At 43.7% G+C, this 22117-nt stretch overlaps 1 protein-coding gene across 1 annotated transcript in view; it reads left to right on the top strand.

Moving 5' to 3' along the window:
• Positions 1 to 16703: 16703 nt before the first annotated feature.
• Positions 16704 to 22117, top strand: part of SPEN (spen family transcriptional repressor) — a 95307-nt gene continuing 89893 nt past the window's right edge. Inside the window, exon 1 of the mRNA XM_036256485.1 lies at positions 16704 to 16843. Coding sequence (XP_036112378.1) covers positions 16761 to 16843 — 83 coding nt within the window. The 5' untranslated portion in view covers positions 16704 to 16760. The remainder of the gene's footprint in view (positions 16844 to 22117) is intronic.

The following is a 22117-nucleotide window of genomic DNA, read 5'->3' as shown; positions in this document are numbered from 1 at the left end:
TAACCGCTGAGCCAAACTGGCCAGGGCTCTCCTCTGTATTTTCAACATAGCACTTACTGCTATTAATTTCCTTTTTGTTATATTTATTGTCTCTTCTCCCCCTCCCATAACCTCCCTGCCCCCCACTTCCCACCAGATAAACTCCATGAGAACAGGAATTTTTTTTTTTTTTTCAGTAATCTATCCCAAATATTGGAATAAAATCTGGCATAAGCTAAACACGTGAAACTAATACAAAATAATACTGAATGTAAACTGTAATCAAAAATTAAAATTTAAAGTTCTTTAAAAAAAAAATTCACTTTCCTAGAAAAGAAAAAAAAAAAAAAAGACTTGGCCAAGGTTGATGCTCAAAAACTATTTGTTAAATAAAGATCTTGACTTTTAGAAGTTTTCCTGATGTACTGACTACCTAAGCCATTTAAACTATGATGTCAAAATGATAAATCTGCAGGTTTCACATAATCTGCACACTGTCAGGATGAAATTTTGTTTTAGGGTAGACCATTTGTACGCTGGCAAGACAAACAAATGTTGAGTTGTTCCAGGAGTATTTTTTATTTTTATAGATGTTTCTATTTTTTTAAGAAACATTCCATTGGCTGCGAGGATTTGTTCTTTGAATCCCAGTACTTCTGAAGTGCTGGACTTCTGAGTTTGGCTCCAAGGGGCAAAGACTATTACAGCATGTGGGAGTGTTTGGCGACTGCCAAAAAGGTTTTGAAGGACTTCCCATATTACTAAATTCTCTAAAGGAGCTCATTTATCTTTACCAGGAAAAAGTTATCATTCCCTCCTTAGTCCAGAGTTTGGCATGAAAAGCTATCCTTTCTTGGAACAATGGATAGAGATATTTATTATTTTCTATATAGTGTTTGGAAAAGGTACATACAAGCTTCATGAAACACCAGAAAACTAAACAAACAAAATCAAAGGCAATATGAGCCCTGGCCAGTTTGGCTCAGCGGTTGGAGCGACATCCTGTCCTGCGGACCAGAGAGTCCTAGGTTCGGTTCCCTCTAGGGGCAAAAAACAAACAAAAAAACAAAAAGCAGTATGAAAAAAGAAAGAAAAAAGAAATCAAAGGCATGAGCCAAAGGGGCCTAGCACATACCACTTCTATTCTACACTGGATGCCTTAAGGATATGGTGATAATAAAAGGTTTTTGTTAACGCCTAACCGCTTTCAGGGAACACAAACTGGTACAAATTAATCGATCAGTTTTAGAAATAAGAACTACAGGAACAATGGATTGCTAATCTTGAAAATCATCAGTCCTGCCTGGCCTGACTAACTGAAGAGACCTAGGACTACACATACAAAAGCATTTTCACTTCTGGGACAAATCTGAGATTGTGGTTATTTCAAAATCTGTTTATTTGAACATGGCTTTCTGCACATCTAAAGTCCACCTGTTTAAGTGTTTGGGCTTTTGGCCTGGAAGTTGGAAAATGTTTTAAGGTCAACATTAGGATGGGGGAGGTCGGTTATTTACAAATTTCTGTTCACACCCTGGCCAGTTTGGCTCAGTGGTTAGAAAGTACTACCAAGGACCAAAGAGTCTCAGGGCACAAACCTCAGTTGCGGTTTGGTCTCTAGCCCTGGTCGGGGTCATCCGCAAGGCAACCAATCGATGTGTCTTTCTCACATCAATGTTTCTCTCTTTCTCCCTTGCACTTTATCTGAAGATAAATAGAAAAAATGTCCTCTGGTGAGGATTTAAAAAATAAAAATTTCTGTTCAACTGTTTTGCAAATGTACTGCACTGGTTGTAAGGGAGAGGTGAACTGTGCAAAATACTACCTACTCTTAAGAAAATACAAATTGCAAACATTTTTTGCAAAAAAGGTGTGTTTCTTTGTGTTATATATAATAAAGGTGTGAATTAAGTATGCATTTTATAAATAAAACAAACTCTGGTAATTAGGATTGTTTAAACAGATCCTTCTCCACCTATATCGAGTGAAAGATGGTAGTGCAATCCTCTGAATTTCAAGTGCTTGGCTGATTCGGGGCATAATCTTTTGTCTGCATTAGGGTAACATATCCGAATTTCCCAATATAATAGTTTCACGCTATGTAGTTTTGGTTGTGCAGGCAAAAAAAAGCATTTAAAAATACTTAACACATTTCACAAGCTCTCACCAGTAAAAGAATGTACAGTATTGTGCTTTATAAAATCTTGAGGGTAAAAATTAAAACTATGCAGCTTTTAGTCAAATTGGGACTGAAACAAAATTTGGACTCTATAACAGTCACTCCTCAGACGTTTCATCAAGAAGCCTTTAAACCTTGATCTATGCCCTCAACAACAAATATTTTTACATTTTAATCCTATCATTATGAGCGGGACCAACCCCCATTACTGAAACAGACAACCAACCTCCTATAATTATATACAGTAAGGCCCTCCTTCTCCCCCAAAAAACCACACACAAAAGGCTGGCCCGGTTATGAACTCATGCTGCTGTGAAGAAAAACAAACTTAAAAAAAAAAAGCCCCAGCAACTTAAAATACCTTGCACAAAAAGCAAAGCTGGAAGACAAATTTAGCAGCATTACTCTTGAATTTCCTGGCTTTGTTGATCCGAACCACCAAGTTAACATTAAAATGCCAAGATTCACATTTAAACATCTCCCCCGAAATCAGCAAAACAAAAGCTCTTTCAGGTTTTGAGATGACGCGGGGAGGCACGTAACAGAGATTTTACTTTAAAAAAGTTAAATGGAATTCGTGCTCAGACAGACAGAAATGAGATATTCTCAACCATTGTTCCAGTTTATGGCTCAGATATAATGGGCTATAAAAACCTTATCTGAAAATAGTGGCGCAGTGCGTGCTTCGCAGCCAGCCAATGAACAGCCACCGCCTCGGTTCTCCTACGCTGACAGCACTTCAAAGACACTTTTTTTTTTAAGAGACCGACCTCTAGGTTACACCAGTGTTTAGCACCTTTGTCGGGCCTCCCGCGGGCGAGGCTGCTTAGTGTAACTTCTGTGCTGAGCGCCATCATGGCCCAGGGCAGGGGAGGCAAAGGGCTCTGCGGCTCCCACCAGCACGGGGCTCCAGAAAGCGCCCTCCTGCTCAGGGTGAAATTCCAGCTTCCCACGGCGGGTTCCGAGCACTCCCTCATAAAATGTATTCCTTTCGCATAGCAAGGGCGGGGCGGGGGGGAAAAACCCCACTTTGGAAGGGCTTAGAGCTCCGTGCACGCCTCTCTACAGCTTTTCCGGGTTCAACGAGCACACCTGGAGGGGGGTGAGCCCCGAGCCCCGAGCCTCCAGCCCAGACGCCAAGAACAAAGGGGACGCACTCGTCGGCGCGCCCAGGGAGGGGGAGAGCCAGGCGCCGTCGCGCACCCTCCCCCACCGCCCTGCCCCCTCCGCGGCGCGAAATGGCGGCCACGCCACAAAATGGCAGCCGAGCATGGTCACAAGCGGGCGCTAACCCAGACAAAACAGGCGCCAGATCCCCTTCCCCCAGCGTTGCTGTGCCAGCCCGAGCTTCCTTTTGGTGGCTGTAGAGCGGCCCCCTCAGTGCCTCGCGGCCCCGCGGCCATACTCAGCCTTCCCAGGCCAGCCCCTGCAGTCCACAATCCGGCGGCGCCTTTGTGCGGGCGTTGCCTTTGCTCTTCCAAAGTCCCGTCCAGGAGGCGCTTCCGAAAAGGGTAAAAGTAAAGAACTGAGCGCAGAAGTCCTGCCACACCACCTCTGCGTGCCCGATGGGGCAGAAAAGAAGTGCCCCTTTAGGATCCCGACAGTCGCGGTTTCAGCTCCAGATCACCAAATATGGGAAAGAGGGATCAAATAGTCTACCCAAGTGAGGGGAAAGGAAACGGGGTCGGAGAGCCCCCAGATCAGTACTTCCGCAGCCACGTGGAATCCTAACGCCCTGAGCCCACACTGGAGAGCGCAGCGGGAGCCCCAGTGGCCTAGGAGCGCCCCAGCAGCTCCAGAGGGCAGATGCCGGCTTTCCTCCACCTCGCAGTCCTCCAGTGATCGTTTTAGGCCTTTCACCGCACCCACCCCGCCCGTCCTCTCCCTGTGCTGAGGGCCCTGGGGCTGGGTAGGACAGACGAAAGAGCAGCTGCTGAGGTCCCCATGGTTTTCCCTCTGGCCAGGGTCTTGGTGGGCTTGGATTTTGCTTTGACCGTGGCTTGGTGGCCGAAGGCAGGGCGGTGGCTGTGTACTTTGGATTTTCGCTTTCTTTCCTTCAAATGCTGCTTCCATGCGCTCCCCATCCCCCAGCTTCCCCAGGGCTCCGTCTTTCTAGAAACTTGTCAGAGAAACGCAGCAAAAGGCTGCAAACTCCACGACCGCCTCCTTCCCAGAGCATGCGCCAGGGAGTGGGCGGCTAGCTTCGCGCGCGTGTGCGAGTGTGAGAGTGGTACGTGCGCGCGCGTGCGCGCTCGCCGTGATGGGCGGGGCGGTTCTGTCACAATGAAGGGAACAGGTTTTTTTCTCCCTTCCCCCAACGTTCCATCTTTGCGCAACCGCATTGGGGCAACTCCCCCGGCCTTTGAGAGAAGCGGGGAGGGGCGGGCTCCAAGTGCCCGAGTCGTTTCTCCGCACGCCTGCGCGTTGGTTCCTCTTCGTATTTCTAGAGTTTGCGGCAGCGTCTTTGATAAGAAGTGCGTCTGAGCGTCTCCGTTGTTAGCTACTCACTGTTTCCTCCTCCCCCCACTCGCCGGATTCTGCCGCTTCTTGAGGGGTTATTAATTTTCCCGCGGGTTTCATGGAGATTAGCCTTCCCTTTGTGCCTCAGAGCTGAGGTTGGACAGTGTCGCGTTAGCCCCCTTCCACTGTTCCCTGCGCCATGTTTGGAATGGCTCCTGCCTGGATTGTGTATCTGGAGTGTGGAGCATGTCCCCACACCCGGGAAACATCCCTGGCAGAAGGACTGCGTGGTGGCAGGGCTCCTGCCCATGTGGCGGTGCCTGCAGTTCTTCCACTAGGTCAAAATAAAGGTGCCCTTTTTTGGAACCCTGCCCTCGGTCCTCTGCTCGGGTTGGCGGGGCTGGCCGCTCGGTTTGTCCTCCGTGTGTGGATGCAGACAAAGAAAGGGTCTTGGCGACAGCTCTGTCTCCCTTAGCAGAATTGAGTTTGAAGAGTGGTAACCACAATAATCTTGTTTCCTCTTTTTATGGTGCCCTTTCCCCCCTTTCTTCTTTAAGGAGTGTGGTGGAAATTATTGCCAGGGTTGTGAGTTCACATAAGCCCCTTCCGCCCCCCAAAACTCTTTACTTTGCCATGTAATCCACTGCCATCCAACCCCGTTTTTGAAACACAGCAGGTTAGGGTTCTTTGCTAGGGCATGGACACTGGCCATTTTCCCGGTCTGAGCTTTGTTTCCTTGCCACCCTTCCTTTTAAATTTCCTTCGTTTCCCTGGAGTGACTGCTTTCCTATATTCATTGGCATGTAATGTACCTTCAAATCTAAATAGAAGTGAGGTTTAAAAGGGAGGTTGTTTGCGAAGAAAGCACCCTGGGGGCTCCTAAAGAGTGACGTGGCAGTTGCGATTTGGGATTTGATAGTCGCGTGCCGCATTTTGTCTCTCAAGTTGTTTGGCGGTGCCCACTTGCCCCCAGGTGCGAAAGCACCAGTGACCGCGGCGACTCCGAGGTCAGCCCAGGTCATCACTCTGGGCGGAGCCACTCAGTGGTTCCTAAGGAAGGGAGATCTTTCTTCCTGGTGGGAATTTTGAGTTGGTGCTAGATTCAACAGGAACTTTAGTATATAAAAAGCGATCTAGAAGCTATTGAAGTACTAGTAAGCAATAGAATTCTCCCCCTGCTAACAAGGCTATAAACTGGGGCTTGGAAAGGATCAGATCAACTATTCCTTGAATTCGCAGAATTTGTTACAGATTGTCTTAACAAATTATGGTAAACGACAGTCTTTAAAGTCAAAATTCCAACAGCAAGGCTAACACTACTAATTAAGGGAAAGAAAATATTGAGTATGTACGTTTTAGAATTTTGAATAGGCATACAATCAGAGTTCTTATATGCTGTCTAATAGACTCTGGAAACTGATCTTAAGGGAAACTAAGCTGAAAATTATGAAGGACAAACGTATCCTGATTTAAAGCCACTTTTCCAGGTGAATTTTTCTCTCTCTCAGTAAAAGGTTTATGCTTGAGTGTGTGTTTATCTTGTGGAAGTGGGGAAAACAAACCCTTTTCCTTAGTTCATCTCGCCATGCTCCTCCCACCAGCTAACATTATACAGTGAAATCTTTAGTTATGACTGTTGCTGGCTCTGTTTTCTTAGAAAAACCATTTTAAATTAATCTAGCATCTTTTTTTTTTTTTCATGGTACATGCCCCTAGCGGGAACTGAACCCGGGACTCTCTGGTCCACAGGCTGAGGCTCAAACGCTGAGTCAAACTGGCGAGGCTAATCTAGTATCTTTATAGAGAGTTATCTTGTGGCAGTCTCTCTTTTCAGCCAAAGTATTTTCAAAATAATGTAAGGGATGGTTCCCAACCCTTTTTGGTATATGGTCTCAAAAAAACTCTATCTCCTCTATTGAAATACTGACATTTAACTGTTTAAAGCAAATATAGTACCAGTATTTAATTCATCATATCCTAGTTAGTCTTCAAATAGAATGTCGTTTTATTTTAAGCAAGGTTTCAAGTGTCTAATTATGGAATATTATATAAAATTAGCAAACATTGCTCTGGCCAGTTTGGCTCAGCAGTTGAGCGTCAGCCTGCGGACCAGAGATTCCCGGGTTTGGTTCCTGCTAGAGGCACGTACCACAAAAAAAAATAAAATAAAATAAAATTAGCAAACATTACTATCCTGAAGATTAATGCCCACGGAGGCAGTTATGTGATTTAAAAAAGCATTACTATTAAACAGCGAGAACTGAATTAAAATGGACACAGTTTTAAAACATTTCTAATGAGTACATAAATAATTTTTTGTTTGCATTTTCTACTTCAAACTAGAGCCAGATCTTTGAGAGGAGCGGTAGGGGAGCTTAAAATTCTAAATCTGAAAATTTCAATACATATGAAATAAGTTACCAAACACATTTTATTTGGTATTATTGTTTTTGAGATTCCATTAAGTGTACTTTGATAGTCTTCTCTGAATTAATCAGTAGACTTGATTTATATTTATATTCTGCTTCCTGATGTTTAAAAGTTATAATCTGAGGTGTTTTGGCTAATGTATATCACTTAGGGTGAAGAGGTTAAGTTTTTTCTCACGAGGATTAGCAGTAGAGTTTTAAAAGGTTCAGTGAAATCTCTGAGTTAACATAGAGAATAATATTTTGTTCACATGGCATCTGTTAACATAAATGTGTTGATTTAATGTAGTCAAATATCAACATTTCAAAGGAACCCTTAACTAAAGTAACCCAGATGCTGACTTCCAAAAGTCACTTTATCATAACTTTTTCTAATTATTAAAGTAATACATGTTAAAAAAAAAGCTTAGAAAAAAAAAATATATATATTTTTTAGAGAGAGAGAAACATCAATGTGAAAGGGACACATCGAGTGGCTGCCCCGCAAGACCCAACCAGGGCCGGGGACAAACTGTAACCGAGGTACGTGCCCTTAGCGGGAACCGAACCTGGATCTCTCTGGACCATAGGTCAACGCTTTAACCACTGAGCCAAGCTGGCCAGGGCAAGCTTAGAAAATAATAATGAATAAAAACTAAAAAAATCTATGTTCTCCCTGGCTGGTGTGGCTCAGTTGGTAGGAACATCGTCTCATACACCAAAGGGCTGCAGGTTCGATTCCCGGTCAGGGCACATACCCAGGTTGTGGGTTCGATCCCAGTGTGTACAGGTTCATACAGGAGTCAACCAATCCATGTTTCTCTCTCCCATTTGTGTTTCTCTTTCTCTCCCTTCCTCTCTGTAAAAATCAACTAAAAAAAAAAAATCTATATTTTACCACATAGGTATAACCATGATTAGTATTTGCAAATATTCTTCCACTCTATTTTTTATTCAATTTCATAAACATTAGTAAATTATATTAATAATTTTATATATTAGCAGTATTTCCTCACAGAGGGAAAAATGTAACTTTTAGCAACTTTCCAGAGAAATGGAAAAACAACAATTTTTAAAATGAAAATATCAGTGATTATATTCATTTCTGGAAAACTAAAAACAACATGTAATTTAGAGGGTTGAACAGAAAAGTAGATTATGAAGAGTCAGCTTGCTGAAAGAATGATTTAGAAAAGGAATAATTAGCTGATATTGTTCAACCGATTGGCATTCTGATTATTTATGTACATATAATTTAATCAGAGTGAACCTGCTATATCAAAATAAATGTATTAATAGACTGGGTCTGGTTCATCACTTGACCCTCAGAACTAGCAAGATGTCAAACACTCTGGGAATAATAATGTTGGTTTTATTTTGTTATTTTAAAAAACATTAATAATAGGAATTTGTTAGTATTGTTGAGTTCTCATGTGGTAGGCACTTTGATCACTTTATTATTTATTTATTATTATTTTAAAAATTATTTATTGCCCTGACCAGTTTGACTCAGCGATTAGAGCATCAGCCTGTGGACCAGAGAGTCCCTGCTTTGGTTCCCGCTAGGGGCATGTACTTCGGTTGCAGTTCGTCCCTGGCCCTGGTTGGGGTTAGGTGGGTAGCAACCAGTCGATGTGTCTCTCTTACATGGATGTTTCTCTCTCTCTTCCTCCTTCTCTCCCTCCCACTCTATCTGAAGATAAATGCAAAAAAGTGTCCTCGGGTGAGGATAAAAAAAATTATTTAACGATTTGAGAGAGAAAGAAACAGAGAATCATCTATTTGCTGCTTCACTCATTGACACATTCATTGGTTGATTCTTGTATGTGCCCTGACTGGGATTAAACCCGAAATTTTGGTGTATCAGATGATACTCCAATCAATTGAGCTACCCAGCTAGGGTGAGGTGTTGATCATCTTAGGATTAGTTAATATTGTTTTCATATGATGCCTTTATAAACAAGTGTTAATATTTTACGTATGTTTTCTCATGAAACAGTTTAATTTTAGTTGCTTGGGACTTGATCTGTAACCAAATTCTTGTTCAATATTTGGTAATTATTCTGTCCTCCTGTTTAAATGGCGATATTAATTTATTTGCTCTATTGGGTAGGTTAGCATTCAAAGCCTGAGTCTGAGGCTAGAATGCTTTCCCCAACTGGGCTTCCATTACACATGACTGAATTCTTTGATTACATCTAGCATACTAACTACAGGAGCTCCTCACAGTCTGAAAATAAGACCTGATTAAAAACACATCTACTTTAATTCTCTTTTGCAAATGGCTCTGCTTTAATGTCATCTTTCTGAATTATCTTTAATACTCAAATGAGGAAATTCACTTCAACATCCATTTATCATAGATGAAAAAAGAGCTCACACCCTACTTTCTTATCTGTTTCAATGAGCCTCAATTATTAATTTTTTTATTTTTGCATTAAAAATTTTTTTTTTCCTTTATTGATTTTAGAGAGAGAGGAAGTGAGAGGAAGAGAAAGATAGAAACATCAATGATGAGTGAACATGGATTGGCCGCCTCCTGTATGCCTCCCACTGGGGATCGGGCCCACAACCTGGGCATGTGTCCCGACCTAGAATTGAACCGGTGACCTCTTGATGCATGGGTCAGTGCTCAACCACTGAGCCACACTGGCCGGACTCAATTATTAATTTTTAAAATAAATTAAAAAATCAGAGCCCTGGCTGGTTTGACTCAGCGGTTAGAGCTTTGGCCCGCGGACCAGAGTCCCCATTCGGTTCCCACTAAGGGCACGTACCTCGGTTGCAGTTTGTCCCCTGCTCCGGGGCTGTGTGGGTGGCAACCAGTTGATGTGTCTCTCTCAAATCCATGTTTATCTCTCTCTCTCTCTTCCCCCCTCTCTCCCTCCTGCTCTATCTTCAGATAAATGCAAAAAAAATCTCCTCAGGCCCTGGCCGGTTTGGCTCAGCAGTTGGAGCGTTGGCCTGCAGACCAGAGAGTCCTGGGTTCGGTTCCCGCTAGGGGCATATACAAAAAAAGAAAAAAGGCTAAAAAAAAAATGTCCTTGGGTGAGGATAAAAAAAGAAATCAGAGAATAACAGTGGGTTGCCTTTCTACTGAAAACATACAAAAATAAATAAATGCTTATGAAGAAATTCTGCCCTTGCAAATATTTTTTGTAACAAGGTCAGAAATATATAAAAAGCTTTCCCAGTGCTTCCTGGTATATTGCCAATAAAAATGAAGAGCACTGAGAAAATCAAACACTTGATTTGAGGCTGTACAAAGGGCATATAATTTATAACCTTGTTATTAAGATGTACTAGTAACTTTTGTTATTAAGAGCTTTGCAATAGAAGTAAGCAAAAATGCAAGGAACTATGTACTTGACATGCAATCATTGCATACTGATTTGACCATAGACATGGTTATAATTGTGAAAATGTTATAAATTGATAATGGTATGTTTTTAATTTCAACTGATGCTTACTTTTTTTTTTTTGGTACGTGCCCCTAGAGGGAACCGAACCCGGGATTCTCTGGTCCGCAGGCCGATGCTCCAACCGCTGAGCCAAATTAGCCAGGGCTGATGCTTACTTTTGATATTAATATGAAATTAGTAGTCAACTTAATAGTATTCATAATATTTTTATGGTGTTACTTCCAAATACTTATATATATATTATCTCATTCAGTACTTCTAGCAACCATACTAGGTAGAGAAAACAGATTTTTTTATCCTCATTTTACAGAAAAGGATATTAAGAATTTGAGGATTTAATTGATTTGCCTGGCCATATAACCAGTGACAAAAGTGAAACTGGAATTTTTGATTCTTAACTCAGAGCTACTTCCATTATACTGTTTTTCATTCCCACGGTTAGTGTTTTTCAGTATCTCCCAAAATTCAAGGTCAGGTAATGTTTATTGTGATTAAAGAATCAGTAAGGAGCCCTGGCCAGTTTGGCTCAGCGGTTAGAGTATCGGCCTGCGGTCCAGAGAGACCCAGGTTCGATGTCCACTAAGGGCATGTATCTCGTTTGCAGTTTGTCCCCGGCCCTGGTTGGGTTGTGCGGGTGGCAGCCACTCAATGTGTACCTTTCACGTCGATGTTTCTCTCTCTCTCTTCCTCTCTCTCCCTCCCACTCTATCTGAACAAAAAATGAAAAAATGTCCTCGGGTAAGGATAAAAAAAAAAAAAGAATCAATAAGGAGCATGGACATTTCTTTTAACCCACTAACCCACAAATATTATCCTTTATAGAGATGGATAGAATTCCTACCTGTATTACTCATTTGACCCAACATTTGTATGTGAGCTATTTTCCCTTCAAATGAATCTGCTATAAAAATATTAGAGTATTATTTTTTTGACATTATAGTAGCACATTAAAATTTGAACAGAAAATAATTAAAACTTATTTTACTTATTAAATAATCTGGATGTTTATTTAGGCTGTTGACATTTTATAAACTGAGTATTCTTTTTTGAGAAGTGTATATCAGATTTTTAAAACCAAAGAAACTAAAATGAATGCTTTGGTTGCTATTCTGGTGCCCCTAATTCTGAAAACAGGTATTTTGATGAAGTTAACACTTTATCTATCTGTTTGCTTATTTATTTATGGTTAGTGCGTGCCTCTAGCGGAAACCGAACCCAGGACCCTCTTGTCCGCAGCCTGATGCTCCAACCGCTGAGCCAAACCGGCCATAGCTGAAGTTGACACTTTATTTTTTTATTTTTGTCCTCACCCTAGCTCATTTTTTCCCCCATTTTTTGTTCAGATAGAGTGGGAGGGAGAGAGAGAGAGATCGATGTGAAAGGGACACATCGAGTGGTTGCCACCCACACCACCCAACCAGGGCCGGGGACAAACTGTAACCAAGGTACTTGCCCTTAGGGGGAACCAAACCCGAGTCTCTCTGGACCGCAGGCCAATGCTCTAACCGCTCAGCCAAACCGGCCAGGGCTGAAGTTAACACTTTATTTATTTTTATTTATTTATTTTTTTATCCTCACCCGAGGACATTTTTCCATTTTTTGTTCAGGTAGAGTGGGAGGGAGAGAGAGGAACCGAGAGAGAGAGAGAGAAACATCGATGTGAAAGGAACACATCGAGTGGCTGCCACCCGCACGACCAACCAGGGCCAGGGACAAACTGCAACCGAGGTACGTGCCCTTAGCGGGAACCGAACCCGGGTCTCTCAGGACCGCAGGCCAACGCTCTAACCGCTGAGCCAAACCGGCCAGGGCTGAAGTTAACACTTTAAAAGAATATGAGTATGAGGTGCTATCAGATGATGTTTAATGGGATTTTGCTAGCCTTTATATTGTTAAACAGACTGTTTCTCAGTGTTTTGATAAATCTGTTAAGATGAGAAATGGTATTATTTTAATTTGACATTTGTTTCTTATCTTTTTGACATTTGGTGATCTCTAAAGGTCTTTGGAAGAACTTTAACTCAGCTTTGCTTAACAATTTGTATGTTAGTAAGCTTACAGCATAATTTCTCTTCCTCTGCTTCCCAAAATGTGAGGGTTTGAAAGTATTTGTTTTGTTTTGTTTTTTTTTGGTATGTGCCCTTAGCAGTATCTGAACCTGGGACTCTCTAGTCCACAGGCCGACTCTCCAACCACTGAGCCAAACTGGCCAGGGCAGTTTGAAAGTATTTGTAAACAACTCTGCCCATTTCAAATTAAGTTATAAAAATTAAGTATTTTACATGGGGAAACAGCCCTGCTATAACAAGATCTTTGGGCTAATCTAAAATAATTACACTTAAGAAGAAATTTTAGTGGGTAAGCTCATTGTTTTTAATTTTCAATTACTGTCCCCTTATTCTTGTGCCACGGAGAAAAATAGTATAAATACTTTCTTATGTATAAAAAAAATTATAGCCCTGGACAGTTTTGCTCAGCGGTTAGAGCGTCGGCCTGTGGTCCGAAGAGACCCGGGTTCGGTTCCCACTAAGGGCACGTACCTCGGTTACAGTTTGTCCCCGGCCCTGGTTGGGTCATGTGGGTGGCAACCACTTGATGTGTCCCTTTCACATCGATGTTTCTCTCTCTCTCCCTCCCTCCCACTCTGTCTGAACAAAATATCGAAAAATGTCCTCGGGTGAGAATAAAAAAAAAAATTCTTGATTAGTTTTTATTTTGTTCTAGCATATATATATATAATTATATATATATATAATTTTTTTTTTATGGCTGCCACCCACACGACCCAACCAGGGCCAGGGACAAACCAAAACCGAGGCACGTGCCCCCAGTGGGAACTGAACCCGGGTCTCTCGGGACCGCAGGCTGATGTTCCAACCACTGAGCCAAACCGGCCAGGGCTAGCTTATCTTTTTATTGTTCTGTGGGAGTCATAGACAGAAACAAAATACCATATTTAACTATTATTCTAACTAGTCTCTCTGATTGATTTTGTTTCTAAAAGACTCTCCCTTTTTTCCGGCCCTCGAATTTCTTTTCAGCATGATTTTAAGTGAAGACTGCATTCAAGGTGAGAACCTTCAAGGTGAGACGCACCCTCTATTTCTCTAACTGCAATATATGTTTTCTGAATTCTCTTTGTTAGTTGCTCCCCCCCCCCTTTTTTTTTGGTATGTGCCCCTAGCGAGAACCGAACCTGGGACTCTCTGGTCCATAGCCGACACTCCAACCACTGAGCCAAACCGGCCAGTTGCCCCTTTTAATGCAATTGAGCTGGGTGTTCTTCATGGTGACATTTTGGTCTTTCCCAAGTGGTTTCAGCTAATTCAGAGGCTATCATGGTTTTAAATGAGTAATTTATATCATATTTTCAACTGTGTTTCATATTGTGGTTGCTTATATTGAAATTCATGCTGCCCTGGTTGGATAACTCAGTTGGTTAGAGAATTCTCTGGTGTGCCAAGGTTTCTGGTTCCATCCCTAGTCAGAGCACATACAAGAATCAATCAACGAATGCATAAATAACTGCAACAACAAATCCATGTTTCTCTCTCTCTCCCCCCCCCACCCTGCTCTAAAATGAATACATAAAAATTTAAAAAAGAAATTTATGTCTCATGGAAAAATGCACTTCAGTTCAACCCTAATTGCAGCCATGTATACAGATATACAGAACTATATAATTCATAGTTCTTGAGTTTAGGTAATTGTGTGCTGGCCTGACACTCCTTATACAATAGTTGTTGAGACAGAGAAATGGCCAAATGTAAATGTCTAATCCTACATTGGAATGTAGGTTGATTTGTTTTAGTTTTTTTTTTTTTTTTTTTATGTTGTTAATCCTCACCCAAGGATATTGTTTTCTATTGATTTTTAGAGGTGGGGGTGGGGGGATGGGGGGGTGTAGAGAGACAGTGAGAGAGAGAAGAGAGAGACATAGTCCTTAACCAGGAATTGAACCCCCAAACCTTTGGTTCAGGGGCTGACACTCTAACCACTGAACAACATCGGTCAGGGCAATTTGTTTTTACTTTTACTGAGGAGTCAATTCCATAATATTTTCAAGAACAAAATTATCCATTTCATTTAATAACTGATTTTCGTGAAGACAAGGTCAGCCTCTGGGGCAGCACTAAATATCTTAACTAAACTATGAATGAGTGCCACTATTGTGGTGGTGCTTTTTCAGTTTCTAACTCTTCCAGACCACCTCTTTCTGTTTCTGCCTCTTTCTAAAGTTCTCAAAACAATTAAGAGAAAAAAAAAAAAAAAGCGTGTCACCCTGGCTGGTTTGGCCTAGTGGTTAGAGCATTGGCCTCAGGACCAAAGGGTTATGGGTTTGATTCAGGTCAAGGGCATGTACCTGGGTTGTAGATCTGATCCCCAGCCCCAGTCAGGGTCATGTGGGAGGCAACCAATTGATGTTTCTCTCTCTCCCCCTCTCTCTCCCTCCCTTCCACTCCATCTAAAATCAATGGAAAAAAAAATATCTTCAGTTGAGGATTAACAACAATAACAACAACAAAAAAGGTGTGTGAAATAGATAAGGTAAACATAAGCCAGGAATATAGTATAGAAAACAAACTAGTTAAATTACCTGGCTCAGAATCTAGAATTTTTAGATGTAATTTGTCAAAAATTCCAAAAAGCATTTTAAAGGATGATAAGGTTACACATTTTGTACTGTAATTGTTTCAGCTGTGTAAGCTGGGGTCTTGCTTGGCTTCTGAAAGTACTGAGAGAGGAGGAAAGAGAATCTCAATTGATCAGACTTACTGAGGATCATTTATTAAGTACAATGTAGACTATTAAACTAAATACAAGAAAAACTGATGTGACTGTCAGACTGACACAATCATTAAAATACTTAAAAAAGACTATAAGGGAAAACAAAAAAAACTACTTGGTGCTTCGCTGCCTGTGGAAGAAAAGAAACATTTAATTATGCACATATATTAGTGCTGTTAATTATGGTGACCATATTTTCCAATTCCAGTTTGATAAGTTGGCTTGTATTTAAGGAGATAGTGAATGAGAACAAATGTTTAAAATATGGTCTGTACTGGAAGCACCACACACCTTTGCTCTTTTATCTATGTAGATAAAAAAGGGAAAAGAAAACTGAGTTGTTGACTGTTCTAAACAATTCCACTTTTCTGAACCCAATACAGTATCTTAATTTTGTCTGTTTTCCCCATGGTTCTGTAAACTAGCCTTTGTATAAAAGTTCAACTGTAGGGTTTAAAAGACCTTTGGCCTGGAAAGGCCAGAGGTCCAATCCCTGACTCTGCTTAAATATTATAGTAAATCCTCTGAGGGGAACAATATTAGACATGTAACCGTCTCATTTCAGTTTTATTCCTAGTATACCATAATGATCAGCAAGAAGATCTTGCAAAAAGTTTCTCAAGACCCTATATAAAAGAAAGTTGCTTAACGTTACGAGCTAATGTTTCTTGGGAGGGATGGATTTCTGAAGTCGTCATTGCTTAACTGGGCGGTGAGAAGGGCGGCCTTGTTCTGACACTTTCCCAAGCAGGCGGGGATTCAAGTGCCTGGAAACCGTCAGGAGCTGGCCAAAGGGTGAGCAGGGGAAGGTGTCCGGGCTTCTCCTAGGAGAGAGGCCTTGGCAGGCGCTCTGATACCTTGTCCTGTCAAAACCAACCCCCTTTCTGTCTTTTCTTTCCCCAGGCCGGCGCCTGGGACTTCGGCTCCAGGGGCTGGAGACCGCCTATGCTTCTGCAGGGGAGGCGCGCAGGGCCTGACTGACAGCGCCCGCCCCGCGGCTGTCTACCCACGCGCCTGCGCGCTTGCGCATCGGGACCGAGCGCGCGAGCATTCTTTCCTCCCCCGCGCGCCTGCGCGCCGGCTGAGAGGAACTCAGTGTCTCGGCCTCTGCAGGCGGGCGGACGCGCGCGCGCCCGCGGTAAGGAGGCGGGCCGCGCGCGCCGGTGGGAAGCGTCCGGCTGCCACAGCGCCAGCTCCGCCGTAGTCGCTGCCGCCCGGGTCCCGCTCGCCCCTCCTCCCCACTCCCCCGCCCGCCGCCTCCCGGGCGCATGCGCCGCCGGAGCGCGAGGGTCGGCTTCGGGTGTGTGGTGGCGGCAGAGCGGAGCAGCGAGCCCGGAGAGTCAGAACCTGGGGGAGAGGGATGGTCTCTGCACGGGGGGGAGCCGGAGGAGCCGCCGCCGCTGCCGACGCCACCGCCGCAGCCGCCGCCGCCGCCGCCTCGGCGCCCGCCTCCCGGCGCTGACGGGCTCACACGAAGCCGGCGAGGGAGAACCCGCATCAGCGGTCGCCGGCACACCGCCCAGCATGGTCCGGGAAACCAGGCACCTCTGGGTGGGCAACTTACCGGAGAATGTGCGGGAAGAGAAGATCATCGAGCATTTCAAACGGTGAGTGACACGAGGCCCGGGCCGCGCTCTCCTCGGGCGCCGCTGCCCGCTCCGGCCCGTTGCCGGCCCCTCCTCGTGCGCGGAACTGGTGAGGGGACCCGGGCGGGACCCACCGACGGGTGCGGGGTCGCGCGGATGCCTGGCCGCCTCGGCCGGCGTCGCGGCGTTGGGCCTCGGCGGAGCGGGCGCGGCTGCTGCCCTCTCCCTTCCCAATAAGGAGGAGGCTGTCGCTCGGCCTCCGCGAAGCCGGCTGCGGGAAGGTGCCCTCAGGCTGGCGAGGCAGCGGTGGGTCGCGTCCTTTCCTGCCGCTGCCCGGGCTCCGAGCGGCCTCGAACCCTGCCCGCGTCGCCAGTGCCTCCGGCCGACTCCGGAGTTCCGCAGCAGGTCTGCCGCCGAGCCTGCGGGCGCGCGGAAATGTCGGACCCGGAGAGGGGCTGGTGCGCAGGGGCAGGTTCCACACAAAACCTTGGTGGGTGGCGTCGGAACACCTCGGACCTGGGGAGACGCTCGATTCTAGGGACCTCCCGGAAGGTGTCCAGCGCGCAGTTTCTGTGTCGCGGGGTTGAGTAGAGGACGGTGTCTGAAAATTAGTTGGTGCGCCCGCTTCGGCTCTTTCGCCTCCCCTCCTTGAGCCTCTGGGTCGCTGATGAGGCTGCTGGGGACGAGTGCGTGCAGTGGCCGGTCCACCTGAAGTGGCCAGGTCCCCGCCTCACGCGAGCTCGGGAGCCCGGGACCCCTGCTTGCGCGGCCGCGCCGGCGGTGCCACCAGCGAGCCGCCTTTGAAGGGACGTGTTTCCCTCCCACCAGGATTCTCTCACCAAGGCTTAGGGAAACGCAAGCCTTTCCGATTTGGAAGACGTGGCTTAGAAAACAGCAGCACAACTTCCCAGAATATTTTGTTTTGTCTATGGAATGTTGGAATAAGTGTTCTCGACACTTACTTGTTCAGTGGTGTTTGGCGTTCTCTTTGTGAAATGTATGTGCACCATAACAGTCTTCACTATAAAATACCGAAAATGACGATTCACGCACACTTGGTGCACATTGAGAAGGACTGCAGCACATCTGTGATTGTCCTCCAGAATTACCGAAAGGTTTTAAGTTTGTTTTACTCTTAATTCCTCTTACTCTCTAGTCAGTGGAGGAAATTATGGAGCGCCCTTCTTAGTGAGTCACCATGGGAAAACAGATTGCGTTGCTTGCTCTGGAGCAGCCTGCTGAAGGAAATGGAAGCAGCGACAGCAGAGCTCCGCTCTCTTAAATGGAGGACCATTGATTCTGTTGGTGGTTGCTGTTACCGGGGTATTAAATCTTCACCTCTGGAGCGCGCTTCTGCGCGTGTCCGCGTGTGAAAAGGAGCCGGGAATAGTGAGGCCATTCATAACCTGCTGTCCTCAGCAGGGCTGGGGGAGGCGCGCTTCCAGGGACTCTCCGGGTGTTTACTATGCTGTGCTGGGAAACCAGGCGAGGGGAAGGCCGCGAGCGAAAGCTCGCCTCTGTCGCTAGTGATAAAGAAAGAGACCTCGGGCTCCATTGAGAAGCTGATGGGAACTTTCCCTGGAGCTGCTCCACCCCCTTCCCCCCCCCCCCATCACTGTTTTGGTAGAAAAATAGTTTAGGTGTAGGTTATTGGATTGGAAAAGCCACTTAGAGGTGGCCACTTTATCTCCTTGTGGACGTTCTCTTTGCCTGGGAAATTTGTATGCACCGACGTGCAAACACGTGCATTGCAGCAGTCACTTTGCTCCTCGGTGTTCTGTGGCCAGACGTGTCATTTTGCATTATATGCAGATTCTAGAGACATTGCTTGACTATCTCGGGAAGTATGGCCCCCCTGCAAGATGAGATGTTAGGGAGAGGAAAGAGGAAATCATTCAAGGGAATTTTGGAAGGTTTTAACTCGATGGTGCTACGGTCCAGCTTGTGTGAATGACTTTCTAAAATGGCGGCCAGGACCCACTTTATGTGGGAATCGGCAGAGCAGATCTCAGAATGCACAGAGGGGAGGAGGAGGCAGAGGATGCGAGCTGCCTTGAAAAGCGGCAGTCTGGAGGAACGTTGCTGTATTAAAGAGGGAATAGCTAGCACATTTCTCACGACTGCATTGAAAGGAGTATTTTACCGTTCGCAGAGTTAAAGCAGATGCTACGGATAAAAGCAGGTTGTCTTAAAGCTAAGCAGACCGTGTATCCTTGAAACTCCTTTATTTTAAAAGCAACTTTAAAAAATTTTAAACACATTTACGTAGTTCTTTCTGTACATTCTTACGGGTTTAAAGAGCATAACCCCGGACACTGGGATTTCCAGTTCCCATCCTCTCTTTCCCACCCCCACCCCCAACAGGTAATCTCTCTTTCTGGTTTCTTGTTTATCCTTAAACATGAACAAGAAATGTTTTTGCTGATCCAGCTGTGGAGCTAAATGGACCTTGTTTGGAGGAATTCATGGCCTTTTATCTCTGTTGTAGAAAATGTTTTGTAAAACGTGTGATTGTTACAGGGAGGGCAACCAAATCTGAATAATTTAAGTGAAAGGGATAAAAATGTACTTGTACCAGATTGTTAGCTCTGCAAGAAAATGTAAGGATATTCACTTGTGATGTCTTCTAGAAATCCGAATGAGAAAAACATACAATACCTAAATTAAAGCTGAGGTCATACTGCCTACTTTTACCCTTTTCCCTAGTTGATTACAGCATTAACTAATAACTGTTTTATTGGATTAAGGGGTGTACACTGGGAATACATTATTTAAAACGTTTTCAAAATTAATATTCTGGTAACAGTGATTAGGCTTTTGTAGTAAGTGTTTGGATTAAAAAAAAAAAAAAGTTTAAACCAGACAGTTTTGGGAGCAGGGCCAGTTTTAGAAGCATTTTGGGAGTGGGGGTGGGGTAGAAGGTCAGAGCCAATTTTTTTATTATTTATATTTTGATTGGTGTTTTTGGTAGAAAATAGATTGAGGGAAGGATGCTGATTTGGCTTTTCCCCTCTGTGCCAGAGAAAGACCAAACCTTTAAAATGTAATCAGAGCATTTTCAAAATTTGGCTTTACCTTCTTGCAATAAGAATACATCTATTGTTTTCATTACCTTTACAGCTTTCACTATGCCGGTTGAAAAAAATTAAATGGCGACTATTTCTGAATCAGATTTTAGTTAACAAAGATCCATTTCAGGGACTGGATTTACACAATAGAGAAAGTCCTTTCCTTTGTATGTTAGCTGGGTTGAAGGGGGGAAGGGAGGAGTTATACAACAATTGCTTGCTGTCTTTTAGTTGTAAGAGAGAGAGAGAGAGAGGTGTGTGCAAAGGCAACTCCCTGAATTTGAATGAACAAATGAATAGAACCTTTCAAAGAATATAAAATTGTCTATATCTTATTTTCAGATTTTTACGTAAATCACATACTTAGGTTCTTTCCATCCATCCCCCAGTTTAGAGAATAGGTTAAAGATTATGCAGAGGTTGAACAAGGTAGCAGTTTGTGCAAAAATTTTGTCAAAGAATGAGAGCTATGTAAAAAAATGTATTTTGTTTTTGCTAATTTTTAATGTCTTATCATGGTGTTTTCCTAAGTTTAAATAACTGGAATATACCTTATGTGTTACATGTATTTGGATATCTTTGCTTCTGGAACACAATATAAACTATTATGGAAGAATTTTCTTGTCCTTACATACTCTGTAACCAGAGATATTTTTAGACTTAAACAAAATTGACTCACAGTAGCCTACATCATTGCCACATCATTTCTTTTGAGCCCAGCCAGTTTCTATGTTTTGAAACCTATGGTTTTGAATGTTATAATTTTGAATGTTTTCATGGTAGGCTTCTGTACATTTTAGCAATGCATTTTTAAAAAATTAGAGTTATCTTGAAAAATAGCATTAAAAAATAAATACAGAATGCTTGAAATGTTATTTTATTTTCTCAGTAGAATGCCCTTGGCAGGCAAATTGGAGGAAAACATAAGGCTCAGTGCCAGGAAGAATGATAGTGTTTGACTTGTGTTAGAGGCTCCTTTTCCCAACTACCTTTATTGTAAGACTCTTGATTGTTTGAGCATTGTATTGTTTAGTATGCTTATGAATAGATTTCAAGCTTGATTATGAGACATTTATTTATTTAAAATTTTTTTCTTTATTGATTTTAGAGAGAGAGGGAGAGAGAGATAGAAACATCAATGAGAGAGAACATAGATTGGCTGCCTCCTGCATGCCCCACACCTGGAATTGGGCCCACAACCTGGTCATGTGCCCTGACCTGGAATTGAACCGGAGACCTCTTGGTACATGGGTCGATGCTCAACCACTGAGCCACACTGGCTGGGCATGAGACAGTTTTTAATCCTCTGTTAGTACTAATGCTTTGAGAATATTTATTTAGAAATTGTAAAGATAGCAGTAATGTGAAAGTTCTTTAACATATTGTAAGTCTCACTTTCTGCTTAGGTTGAAATTTTGCTTAAATCAAAAAAATATCTGAAATACTTTGTGCAAACTAGCATATTTAATTGGAGACTATGTATTGCTCTGGTTTTACTTTTTTTTTTAATCCTCACCAGAGGATTTTTTTCCATTTATTTTCAGACAGAATGGGAGGGAGGGAGGGAGGGAGAGAGAGAGAGAGAGAGAGGTGTGGGGATGGGGGGGGCACACATCCATGTGAAAGAGACACATCCACTGGTTGCTTCCTGAGCTACCCTGACCTGGACCGGGGACTGAACTGCAACCGAGGTACGTGCCCTTGACCGGAATCGAACCCTCAACTCTTTGGTTTAACTGCTGTTTCAAACCAGCCAGGGCTCTGCTTTTACTTTTTTTTTTTTTAAATTTTTTTTTTTCCATCCTCACCCGAGGACATTTTTCCATTTTTTACTCAGATAGAGCGGGAAGGAGAGAGAGGAAGAGAGAGAAACATCGATGTGAAAGGGACACATCGAGTGGCCGCCACCCAGGGCCGGGGACAAACTGCAGCCAAGGTACATGCCCTTAGCGGGAACCGAACCTGGGTGTCTGTGGACCGCAGGCTGACGCTCTAACCGCTGAGCCAAACCAGCCAGGGCTGCTTTTACTTTTAAGAAAGAATCTGTAGTGTTTGATCTGTAGTTAACTAGTACACAGTATTTATAGTAAACATTGTAGTTGGAAAATACCTTCAGTTTTATAAAAGCTGGGCTCCTAAATTTCGCTGTTGAATTACTTGGAATAAATGTTGGGCACCTGGATATAGGCATGTATTAACCTGGTGAACCAGGAGACTAAATATAGTA

The sequence above is a fragment of the Molossus molossus genome, unplaced genomic scaffold (genome assembly GCF_014108415.1).
Source record: "Molossus molossus isolate mMolMol1 unplaced genomic scaffold, mMolMol1.p scaffold_m16_p_12, whole genome shotgun sequence".
Lineage (NCBI taxonomy): Eukaryota > Metazoa > Chordata > Mammalia > Chiroptera > Molossidae > Molossus > Molossus molossus.
The sequence above is the reverse complement of the archived record's forward strand: the minus strand, read 5'-3'. Positions and strand labels throughout refer to the sequence as shown.